A 12711-nucleotide genomic window follows, 5' to 3' on the forward strand; every position below is an offset into this window, starting at 1 on the left:
GGACTTTGCTTACAATTAATTTTATCATCTTAATTTTAATATTTATTTTGTACAAACGAGTCAGACACTTTTTCAAGTTTATTTCGCATGCTTATAATCAATTTATCATCATCATCATTATAGTCTTTATTTTGTACAAACTAGTTGGTCACATTTCGATCTTTATTCCATCTTTATAGTTTTTATTTGTACAAATTAATTTTTATTCCATCATTATGGTCAAACTAGTTGGTCACATTTCAGCCTTTATTCCGTACGAACTTGTGAGGCACATTTCGGCTTTTATTCCATACAAACCAGTGAGCTGCATGAATCTCTTTCTCCAAATAATCTCTTTCCCAAAAAAAAATTCAAGTGCATATACAGTTGAGTAAAAATTCAAGTGCATATACATTTACTTATTAGTAGTTAAAAATGACAAGCTATAATGCATAAAGAATAACCTTCAAAAAGTAATTGAAGGTAGACATTTGAAAAGAAGACAAGTATGAAGAAACATATAGAGAGAATTCAGAAAGTTAATTTGGTTTGAATTCAACCTTACTGTTAAATTGAGTTCATTCCTCATCATTGTCAATCAAATAATTATTAGACTACTAAAAAAAACAAAATGATATTTTTTATTCAGCGTTTCAATTTTTAGTTCTCTAAACACAACTTGACAACTGTTTTGACAGAACTGAACCAGAGAAACTTGATATTTGCTGATGGCATAATGCAAAATTTAACTTTCCAAAAGCAAAACTGACAAGGTATTCCAAATTCACATAATCTGCTTTGAGAATATACAAAATAGAAAATGATAAATAAAGAGAGGGAAAATCAACAGTTCAATTTTAGACAGAAACGTCCATCTTCATCTACTCATCCAATGTTAGTCATCATCCACTCCATTTGCCGGATGTTGCTGTCCAGAGGAGAAAAGTCTCCGTTACCAAAGAAAGGCCTCGGCCTCTTTTTCATAGCAGCAGCAGCCTGTGCACTCACACCCGTTGGAGAAACCGGGCTTCCATTTGAGGTCAAGCAGCTGTCAACAGAGCAATCACCAATCCGGGCAGGGATGCTGTTCTCCAGAGTTGCAGCTACTTCAGACAATGAAGGCATTTTCAGGGTCCCAACGGCTGCCATACAATTGTTTGAAACCTTAATAGCCAACTCGGATAGCTCTTCCCTTGCAGCTTCAAGCCCAGCAGAGGCCGCAGCCTGGTCATCGAGAACTTTACATGCTTTCTCAAGAATTGACTCCAGATATTTGCCTTGAGCTTCAATGCGAAGTTGGAGATGGCGCTGAACCTGGTTACAATTGAACCATAACAATAAGCTTCTTTAAATCATAAAATTAGTATCAAATTGAGAAGTTGGTTATAACATGCCAAAAGGTGGGTCTCAGATTAAGGTTGCATTTGGCTTGGCTTCGCTAATGACAGGAAACAAAGCAAATTCATTTGCAGCATTCTTCTATACTTATATATAGAAGTCAACACACAAGTTCACAAGTCCCTACTACATGGATTAAAAAAAAATGACACAATATTGTATTTTTTTAGCAAACAACACAAACAAATGAAACAAACCTCCAGCTGTTCATGTAGTCTTCGCTGAACTTCCATCTGTACTCGCAAAGCCTCAGTAACCTGGTACCCACTGTTTAAAAGATGAATAAGCTAACAACCAGGCAAGGAGAAAGAACAAGCTTGGTGGTAAAAAAGAAAAGCAAAAATGCTTAACACGAAAAAAATAAGCCGACTAATCAATAAGAAAAGGAAATAACAGAAAAAACTTATGACATGACATCACGTGAGACCCACAAGAATATATCTATTAGTTCTTTGCCTTTCACGTCGTTTATTCTGCCTAGTTTATTGGCTAGAATACCATTATTCAAGGAAAAGATAGAACATACTCATTTAAATCTTGTGAGGTCATTTGTGATGACGATGATGTAGATAAAGCAGTGTTCTGAATCTCTCCAATGCAAGATGCTGCAAATCAAAACTACATATTAGTATATTACTAATGAATTCAAGAGAATCTCAACTGCTGTTATTCGTCACACTGAGAACAACCACCATTTTCCTCCTTTAGTGTAGCGGATATTATTTTGTTTCCTTTTGTTTTGTCCTACCATTTCCACCCTGTATGTGACACACACCCCAAAACCGATTTAGGTTGCGGTGTCTGGCACATCAACCTGGTGGAAAAAAAAAAAAAAAAAAGGAAAATGCATTGGTCGTGATGGCAGATTAGAACAGTGTACTCCAAGGAGAAAAAGAAGAAATGCTATAAATATCCAAGCCGCCTTGATGAAACTTATACATTCAGAAAACCAAGGACGCATTTGCACAACAACTACTGGTGCAGCGAGCCAAAATTGTTTTGCCCAGAGTGTTCTTATTTTTAGATGGAAAAGTTCCTTTCATGGGCTGTACATAAATGTATGTTATCAGGTAATTCTGCTACTGTGTCCTTTCTTTTGATTTAACGATTGTGATTGCATTCAACATATAAATATGTAACAGGTGCAAAACTAAGTACCCTGTATCTATAGTGGAAGGTGCAAACACGCTATATAGAGAGATCAAGGTTAATACCGTCTTTAGAGTTGTCTATTAACTCCTTGCAAGATTGCTTTCCCAACCGATATTTCTGCAAGGATGAGACTCAAATACAGGCAGTGTCATGTATGTGGATATAGTAAACAAATTCTTCACAAAGCAATTTGATAAGGATGGGAACGTCAATGAAACGAAAATGAAATACAGTAGTATCGTTGGAATTGGTATAACTTCTGTTCTTTTTTACCTTTTTTTTGTGTGTTTGGGAGGGGGAATCAATATAGTTCCCAAACAATGTTAAAAACTTAAAATGATAATCCTGAAAAATAAACTTCGGAAACAACAAACCTGAAGATGTGACTTCAAATGATAAAGAGTGAGGCCTTTTACCCCCATTGTTCTCATAATTGTCTTAGGTGTTGCTTCTGCAATAAATAAAATAAAATAAAAGACAATTAGCTTATTAATCAATCAAGAATGTTCAAACCTATCATTCATAAGATGTAAATTGTTGCCATCGAAAACAGAGTTTTCAGCCAAAGACAAGTGAACTCTGGTAAATAAGGCATGAGCATAAGCATGCTACTGCTAGCTGTGTATTTAAACTGTAAAAATAGGGGTACACCTGGGGGGTCCTGGATTCAGTTCAAGCCAGTATGCAAGCAATCCAGAAAACATGTAAATGGTTAAGTAACAAAAATGTAAATATTTGCGAGTGTGAAAGGGCTGCCCCCATCACTGTGATTCTTATCTTTCTTCAATTCATGTAACAGGTAAGTAATTATAATCCTAAATTATACTCGTAATAGATGTAACTCAAATGAATTTTTTTAATTATTATATTTGTAGAAAATAAATTACGTATTTATGGAATGAATTATTACTTGGATATGGGACCACAAATCAATAAATAAATATATTTCTTTCTATTTGGATCTGAACTTGAACTGTGGGAATCCCACCTAGCGGAGTCGGCATTTCCTCTATCAGTAGCACTATTCTGGTACAAAGGACTAAACTGAGAATTATACATACGTAAGAAGGTAATTCACTGATAAATCCTCCTTGAGGTCAGGAATAGAGGTGGTGGATTCCGTTGCGCACCTTTTATCCTATCGAGAGACATGGCTCAAAATCACTTTGCCAACGTACAATAAGTAGTCATTGGTAATAGTGTCCGATTGTTTATCCTTCCTTTGACTCTATTCATAAGTCAGAAAGGAATCTCCTCTACTGAAGTACCAAAGGCAACGAACGGGGCTCCCAACAACAGTATTAAGCAATAGCTATAGTAGGCTAGTAGCTTAATTGTATTATCAATTTTATAGAAGATATATATTATGACAATGTACAATAGGGAAGTTTCTTTTTGTAGATTTTATAGAACTAATAGCCAATTAAAAATAAATAAAAATCCTGGTTCTGCCCTGTGACTCTGTGAGTACACCATGCTGAGATGTGACCACTTATTTCATTTTTCCATCTTATGCAACACCCATCTTGTAAAATGTGCCATTTAACTTTCAATTTGCTGGACATTTTTCTTACTGCATCCCTTTCTTTTATTAGCAATTTGCGAAGTCACTTGATGCTATCAAGTTACTTGTATTTTTTTTGGGTACCAAAAAGGAAGAGAGTACAAGAAACACAATTAAATATAACAGATCGAAGATGAAATGGAGCTTAAAGGCAAGATTTTTCTACTAAAATATTGTGGAGACACTCCAACAACTGATTGCTTTAACTTTGTCAACTTGAGAGTTGAAATACAAAAAAACATAAGATAATCTGCTTGAAATGGCAGTCCTGACTCAAGAGATTAAATATCAATACTTCCATGAGTCCATCACATAACTTGATAACTTGCTCACATAGAAAAATTAAGCCATCTTTCAAGCTATCCTCATTTCATTTTTCTTCTTCTGACCCTAAGGGCCTAATGAAGCTCTAATTTTCCTTATTTATCAAGCAACCGGTTCTTGTTTACTATAGTATTTTTCCCATCTTTAATGTCTCTATATGCCTTGGGATGAGATGTTGTACTTCTCTCCAGTTCCTCCAACTTACCTCACTTTCCAGGTTTATTTACTTTTTATTTTGAGGAGGGAGAAGAGAGAAGTTTTCTTCCCTAATCACTCACTTCCTTCCTTTTCTCCCTTCATTGTGTGAACTTGCCCGCATAGGAAAGATTTCAAAAAGTTCCTGTGTGTTTAAGTTTTGTTGTCTTCCCTATTTCAAAGATTGCTTTGCATCAAAATTGGGGACCAAACCTCTTCTTCACCCAGTCCAAAAATTCCTGCTCTCCTAACTATACAACTGCGTGTCCCCTTTTGATCGACAAAACTTGTGTTCGTTATTCAATAAATGTGAAGATCATTAGAATTTAGTGTCGGCAAATTTTGTAATAGAAGTTGGGAGTATCTAATTTTTAATTTATTCTCAAAAAGTTGGTCTAGTCAGTTAGGGTTATGATATATACCCCGATCAATGGACTATGAAAAAACAAATGAAGATTGAAAGGGAAAAGGTACATTAATCTCTTGAATTACTAACTCACCAATTATGGTTCATGATATGCATTCTTATCGTCAATCATACCAGGGCACAGTGCATACATGCTTTGGTTTATAGAAAGGATGTTTCAAATACAAGAAATTGTTTTTAGATCAAATATATTTGAACATAAATTTTTACAAAAACAGTGTGCTTCTATTAATATATCTTGATTGATCGAAAATTTTCAAATTTTATGTTATTTTATCTAATTCCAGTATGCTTCCATCAAAAGCTCGATCACAAATGGACAATAGGTTTCAATTGAAAGCTTGATAAATGGATCGGTCTCAATTTTAATGGAAACCCACTCTAATCAGAACTCCAAAATATTTTATTTTCCCTTTTTGTTGATGACTCAAAAATTAATAATCACGAAAACACCCATAGGCTCTCAAACTTATACAGATCTCTTTACACATTATTGAGAAAGCATATAGAGAAATTATATATTCATATTTTGAAAGAGAGCATAATTGTTTCCTATCATCTAGCATGTTACATTAGATGGTGATTTATTATTTAGACCATCAAATTGTGAAGCAAAAAGCTTCATCAACACCAGAACACACAAACAAATAACAACTGGATGTTAACTAGTTATTGGAAAGCAAAGCACGGATTGGAGAGTGGAACGCATGAGGAACAAGTTTGTTAGCCTAGTTAATAGTTGTAAGAATTCTTCTCATTGGTGGGTTTGATCTGTCTAAACTAGGTTCCATAATTCTTACTAACATTAAAACCGTGTATTCTTGTGTGATTGCTTGATTATTTATTTTTTCTCCCAAGACTTTAACTGATTCATATTACTGAGTTTTAAATATAATTCCCCTTAGATTTCTGGGTAAACTTTGTATATGATGAAGTAGGAACAGAGTATATCTACACATGAACCAAGGGAAGCAAAATATACAAACAAAATAAAGGCTTGTATCAGTGCTTCTGTCACTCTGTTGTTAGGAACAGTAGATTATAGAGTTTCAAAAGCAAGGCTGTCTATTTTATTTTCAAGAAAAAAATTTATTCATTTATTACTCTCATGCAACGAAAAGGCACCAAAGTCACTATATCCACAACTAGACTGCAAGCCAAAAGTAAGTGAACTGCATGATTCCAAAATAGTTTGTCTTTTGGCTATTTTTTGTCTTGATGTAGCACACACAATCTAGAAACAAACTAATAATAATTCATCACCCCGAAAAAAGTACACCCTAGAAACATATGGGGAAAAATAGTTCATCAAAAATTACTCAAAGCATGGACTGAGAAGAATAATAGGGGTGAAATTGGGGAGAAAGAAACTAGGAAAAAAAAAAAAAAATTGGGAAGAAAGAATAGTCATACAACAATTCAAAAATCATGAAAGATATTTGTTAATACAATTATATTTATCATTAATGAAAAAACATAAAAGAAGGAATGATGGTCTATAATCTATATTCCACAATTATCCTTAAAAAAATGGCTAGCAGAGAGAAAAAGAGAGAATTTAGCCTAAATTTATTAGTACACATCCCAAGTAACCTCACTCATAGTAATGATGATGATGCATTGATGATGGGAAAAATACTAAAATGTGAAATGAATTTGATAATATTATTTGATAATTTCCGGGGAAAAAGAATTGATAATATTATTGTCCTATTTCCATATAATCAAACTTCAGCAAAAAGGAGCAATTACATCAAAACCACCAACCCCTTTTATTTTTATTTATTTTTTAAATGAAAACTATATACACATGCCCAATACTGTTATAAGAGCTCACACTATCCATTTATTATGCATCCTATTTAACACTAAGTAATATTTTTTGTATTATCTTAATCTAGGATAAAAATAAAAAAACATCAATAAAATCTTCTGAAATTGTGTATTACTTGAATTACCAAAATCCTTACAATATGAATTGAAAATTAGGATCAAAGAACTCGCATTGAAAATCTATTGACTTCCATTAATGGGAAGCTTTTTTTTTTTTTTTTTTTTTTTTTTTTTTTTCATGACGCTTGTGTATATAAAATAAATAAATAAAAGCGTTTTGTAGACAAATACATGTATGTCAATATGTGTGTATCTTCAGTTCAAATACTCCACAGTCATAAGAAAAAATCAAAATCGCAAAAAAGAAGGAAAGGATTCCAAGCAGCATAAATAATTTAGAGAGAGAAAGTTTAGAGAGAAGGGTGAATAATGAACACGCACTGTCAGGGCCACCGAGCTGAGTGACCGCATCCACAAATTTCTCATGGAGCTCCGCGGTCCACCGGAGCCGGGGCTTCGGATCCATGGTCATCATCAAGCACGAATCGCCCGGCACGTTCGACCCATCAAGGGACCCGTGGAACTCGCTGTGGCCGGAGCTACCATCTTGCGGAAGTGAACGAATCGTAGAGTACATTCCCTGAAAAATCACCGCCAAAATTTTCCTGAGAGAATGAGAGAAAATTTAAACGAATCGAATAACAGATGAAATGGGTTACCTGTATTTTCGGGGCTCGGAGCCCCGAGACTGTTCAGAAAGTTGGACGATATCAGTGGCTTGAAATGGTGGTGTTGATATATATGTATAGGAGGAAAGAGAGAGAAGACAGCGATGTCGTCGTACTCTGTCGAGTGTCTATTCCCTCTCTACACTATACACGCTCTCTCTCTCTCTAGTCTCAATGTACTGGCCCCCTCTCTCTCTCTCTCCACGGTATAATAGGAGGCAACGTGTTGTTTGGCTGGCATTTGATATTTTATCCTGTTTTTGTTGGTCAAAATGTTAGCCTGTGTGCACCCTCACGTTAATAAAATACAGTAGTTATTAAATATATATATATATATATATACACATATATATATTTATTTATTTATTTAGAATTTTATAGAAATATATACTACTTAGTACTGTATTGTATAAGAATAAAATTACGAAGTTCAATTTTGGAGAATAGTCTTTTTTAACTTTTTAAATGATTTTTCTTTCGAATTTCTTGAAATTTATTTATTGGTAAATGAACTCATTATCAGTGAGATATATAGCACTATAAAATACTCCTCGTACGTATGTTAGAGTTTTAAGTTTATAAATACTTTATTTTTAGTTTATTAAATGTTAATTATCCAAAAAAAAAAATTGCTAACTAGTGTGCTGTTTTATAGAAGCAAATTAGAGTGGCATGTAGTGTAATTGCTTTCAAGAACCCCCCTTAAAAGGAAGAACTAAGAAGGTTTTTTATATTTTTATTTTTATGACTCGTGACGTGTAAACTTTTTAGCAACTTTTTAGATTATAATTTATTTTCAAAAAATGCTTTTTAAAACTAAAAGGTTCTTTAGTTTATATTTTAAAGGTTTTATCATGGTCTTTAAAAAAATAATAATAATAATAATTGCATATATTTTGGAAAGACACTTTTTATTGGAAGCTTTTCTCCATAAACGCACCTCGTCAGAACCATACATTATACGCTTTATTTTCTTTTTAATTATAGGTGAGTAAAGCTAACTCACGCATTAATTCTTACTTTTAATGGTTTTTTTATAATTATTTCATAAAAAATTTATACACCTATTTATTCCGTACATGAAAAATTGAACTCTCACAATCTCCTTTAAAAAAATAAAAGAAATACCTCTAAGTTGGAGGTCCGCCAAGGCGACAATCATTAATAATAATAAAAAAATTGAACTAAAATAATAAATAGCAAAGCAATGGTTTTTTTTTTTAATTTTGATTCGTTAAAACTTTGTTGATGAGCGGAATAGAAAAGACTTTAGGTGCTTTTTCTTTTCTTTTTTTTTTCTTTTTTTTGAGATGGGCTCAAAAAGAAGGGATCCTTTTGAATTTTGGAAGCTTTTTTCTAAGGTCTTTTGTGATTTGTAAGGTGTTCAGTTGGGGGACAACTATAATTATTAAAAAAATTATATCAAACTATAATTAAATGAAAGTTTAGTGGGGACGGTTGGCCCCTGGTCCCAACGTAGCTCGGTCACTACTAACATTTCTAAGTTTCAAACTTAAAAATATTTCGAAATTAATGTTGTCTTTATAGTTTTTCTCTTCTAGCTGTTAATACTTCTCTATTTGTTTCCTCCACGCTCCAAAAGGAGGGAAAAGAAAGTCCCTAGCAATAGAATCACTTCAAAGTTCAAAGTGTGTGTGTGTGTGAGAGAGAGAGAGAGAGAGAGAGTTTAAAATGAGAGAAATGAAGTGAAGAAAGGCTTCATTAATAGATATGAGAAATGAGAATACAAGGGCAGCCATTGTGGACCTCAACATGAAGATGCAGTAGTAGTACTTCATGTGGTTGCCATTCGTATTCCAGGGCACAGGAAATGGCATATAGGACACACCTCAAGATGACCATACAGACAAAAGTGTCCTCCAACTTACCACTTTGTTGTGAGACCACCAATGGGGTCAATTGTGATTGTTGACATATATAACCTCTACTCTTTTCTTTTCTTTTTTGAAAATTCATGTGAATAATAATGGCACTTAATAGATGTAACTCTAGTTTGCATTGCCTTTTTATAGGTTGCTTGTCCTATCTAACCACCTAAAATGATGAAATAATAGGTCATGTTGCCTTTATACCAGTATTATATTACTAATGAAATGCTTAAGAACTAAAAACTTGGTTTTATCAATGGTCTGGAATCTCTAGATAGACATGTACATATACATACAGATACAAAAAATATACATGTATATATATATTATTATTAAGTGTACATAATCGAAGGTATAATTGTGCTTGTTAAACCCCTCCCTCCCCCTTTTTTTTTTCTTCTTTTTTTTTTTTTTTTTTTCGACAATGGTTAATAGTTAATTTGGGGAGGGGAGAATTGAACCGATGATCAATAGGGTGCCTGTTAACCTGGCTTTTCCAGTTATATCAAATATTTTCTTTAACAATTTAGTAAAAACTTATTTTTTTATTTTTTTTTAAGTGGTGGTAATATGTGTTAGGATGAACTTATTTGTACTAAATTGAATTTTTAGGGGGTATTTTCTATACATGAGATGTGTGATACGCACTGTAAATATTATAAAAGGTATTTTTTGTAAAAATATTTTCTATATATGAGAGGTGTGATACGCACTGTAAACTTATTTTAGTAAAAAATATTTTCTTTATATCAAATATATATATATATATATATATATATATATATATATATATATATATATATTTAAGTGGTGGTAATATGTGTTAGGAGGAACTTCTTTGTACTAAATTGAAATTTTAGGAGGTGTTTTCTATACATGAGAGGTGTGATACGCATTGTAAATATTATAAAAGGTATTTTTTGTACTTGACCCATATATTATTCATGAGCAATGACATGTTTTTATTATTATTATTATAATTATTATTTTCTTTTCTTTTTTTGGAATATGGATTTTTTTTTAATTAGTGTAACAGCGGTCTCTTTCTCTATCATGGTTCATGACATTAGAGATTCAAGAATTACCAACTAGAATGAAGGCAAGAAATAATAAATTCTTAAATGGTCTTAAACATACTTAATGAATCATTTCAATCTAAGATTATTCGACTAAAAAATGACTCCACACAAGAGTATATTAATTAATATATTATTAAAAAAATTCAATATTAATTTTTATTAGATTAAACTACCAAATGTCAAAGATCCAAAATTATTTAATAATTTCTCCAATTACAAAACATGTACAAATATTCATTTTTAAAATGAATTAAAACATCAACAAATGAAAGGTTTGGTTTTAAGTCAGGTCAATCCACCCAAAGGGACCAATTATAAACAACTCGAGCCCTAGCCACACCCACCATATGGTATAATGATTGAAGTCAACCTTTGGGGTTGGGGACACAAAGCCACAACAAATTAAATGCCAAAATCTAAACAACTAAATTCCAACACTCATAATCATTCATCAATTATAGGAATTAAATGTGACCATCATCTTTTTTAGTTTGACACAATCAATGGACTTTGGTGAGACCACGATTGAATGTACTCAGTTTATCTGATGGTGCATGGTAAGTTTTGTGTCTATTTTAGTCAACTTTTCTTTTATTGTTTTATTATTTTTATATTTATAAAAAAGAAAAAAAAAGCCAACCTATTTTAGTCAACTTGATTCCACAAATTTTATAATAATAAATTTTGAAGTCGGTTACATGAATACATTGTCTAAAGTTGTCTTTCTATCAATCCATCATATATGTCAAGAGTATATACCAAATCACGAAAATGGAAGAGCTTGTCTTCCTCAATCATATTCTTGATGTTCTGAAATCTTTTCATATAATGATTATAATTATCACATGGTACCTGCGTGTCTTAGCTACTCATGTGTATTTAAGACATGAAAAATAAAAAATAAAATATTCAATAACAATAAATTAAATCTTATTAGCTTGTTAGTAAATCATGTTGACACTTGACGGTAATATCGTATCCTTAGAAATTAATTTCTTTAATATATTTGAGTGTTTCGAATCAACATCTTAAAAATAGAATTGAAAGAATTTTAATTTTAAAATGCCTAGTTTAGTGCAAATTAACACAACATGATTACCAGGGAAAAAAAAAAGAGAAAGAAAGAAAAATGTATTTCTCGAAGTAAAAGAATCTTTTCTTTAAAAAAAAAAAAAAAAAAACTTCTGTATAATTGGTATATTTTTCCGGATTGAACAGCATTACTAAAAGAATAATAAAAAATAAAAACAAAACAAAACTATTGACAAAAAGAAAACTTGCACATGTTGGATAGGTGTACTTCTCAATAATGATTTGAAGGTGCATGCACTAGTTGCCTTATAATAATACAGCGTTCACATCTATTAGGGAATTTTTATATATTTTGTAATTTAACACAATTCATATAAAAATATAAATTAATTAGAAAAGAAAAAAAAGACATTTAGAGTTAGTATACAAAGCAAACACGAATAAAAAAGATACAAATAACAAGAAATACAACATCTACAATAATGAGATGAACTATACAGCAATGTTATATAAGTAATGTATGTTTTATATATATATATATATATAAATCAATTTAATTGTATACATGAAACAAACAAATAAGATAAAGTTATGAAACTAGCCTCTGGACATGTTAAATATTATCTTAAGTCGATAATTTTATCTTTATGTGCAACAATTGATGGTTATAGTCCATAAACACGTAAAGTAGTGAAATAAGTAGAGAATGGAAGAGAATTGAGATAAAAAAAGACTTTATCAAGTGATTTTATATATCACGTTGTATTTATTTTAAGCGTAATGGTTTAGGCTCGCTTAATTACATAATCTAATCTACCTTCCGAAAAAAATAAATAAATAAATAAGAAACATAATCTAAATAGTACAATAAAATTATTATATTAAATATAATTTATATTTTTTATTCCCAAATGTAATGTCAACTGCTTTAGGTGATCATAAAATAAGAAGAAAGAAGAGCACTTTATACGTGCAATTATGGAAGCCGGAAGTTCCAAGATTGGTAGTGCTGCAAAATTTTATGCCGATAATGATTTGGAGTCACAAAAGTCCGAATAACGTGAGTGAGAGCCCGTGATGTTATTAATATTCATAAGTTAAAAATAAATAA

The 12711-nt window shown here is 31.7% G+C and overlaps 1 protein-coding gene across 1 annotated transcript; it reads right to left on the bottom strand.

The window, feature by feature from the left end:
- Window positions 1-594: 594 nt before the first annotated feature.
- LOC132274849 (protein PHR1-LIKE 3-like) lies at window positions 595-7804 on the bottom strand. The gene is made up of 7 exons (XM_059776192.1): window positions 7592-7804; window positions 7314-7512; window positions 2904-2980; window positions 2592-2646; window positions 1904-1982; window positions 1575-1644; window positions 595-1293 (listed from the first exon to the last, which is right to left on the bottom strand). Exons 2-7 carry the CDS (start codon window positions 7507-7509, stop codon window positions 865-867), a joined length of 906 nt encoding a protein of 301 aa, XP_059632175.1. The 5' UTR covers window positions 7510-7512; window positions 7592-7804; the 3' UTR covers window positions 595-864.
- Window positions 7805-12711: the final 4907 nt, after the last annotated feature.

The sequence above is a fragment of the Cornus florida genome, unplaced genomic scaffold (assembly GCF_030987335.1).
Source record: "Cornus florida cultivar Cherokee Brave unplaced genomic scaffold, ASM3098733v1 CherokeeBrave_3.0.0_Hap2_Chr09, whole genome shotgun sequence".
In the NCBI taxonomy this organism is placed as follows: domain Eukaryota; kingdom Viridiplantae; phylum Streptophyta; class Magnoliopsida; order Cornales; family Cornaceae; genus Cornus; species Cornus florida.

Coding starts and splice junctions, on each gene's coding strand:
- LOC132274849 (XM_059776192.1), bottom strand. CDS start 7,509: ATGTACTCTACGATTCGTTCACTTCCGCAAGATGGTAGCTCCGGCCAC. Junction 2,647..2,903: donor ATTTGAAGTCACATCTTCAG/GTTTGTTGTTTC, acceptor TCATCCTTGCAG/AAATATCGGTTGGGAAAGCA. Junction 1,645..1,903: donor ACCTCACAAGATTTAAATGA/GTATGTTCTATC, acceptor TCTTTTAAACAG/TGGGTACCAGGTTACTGAGG.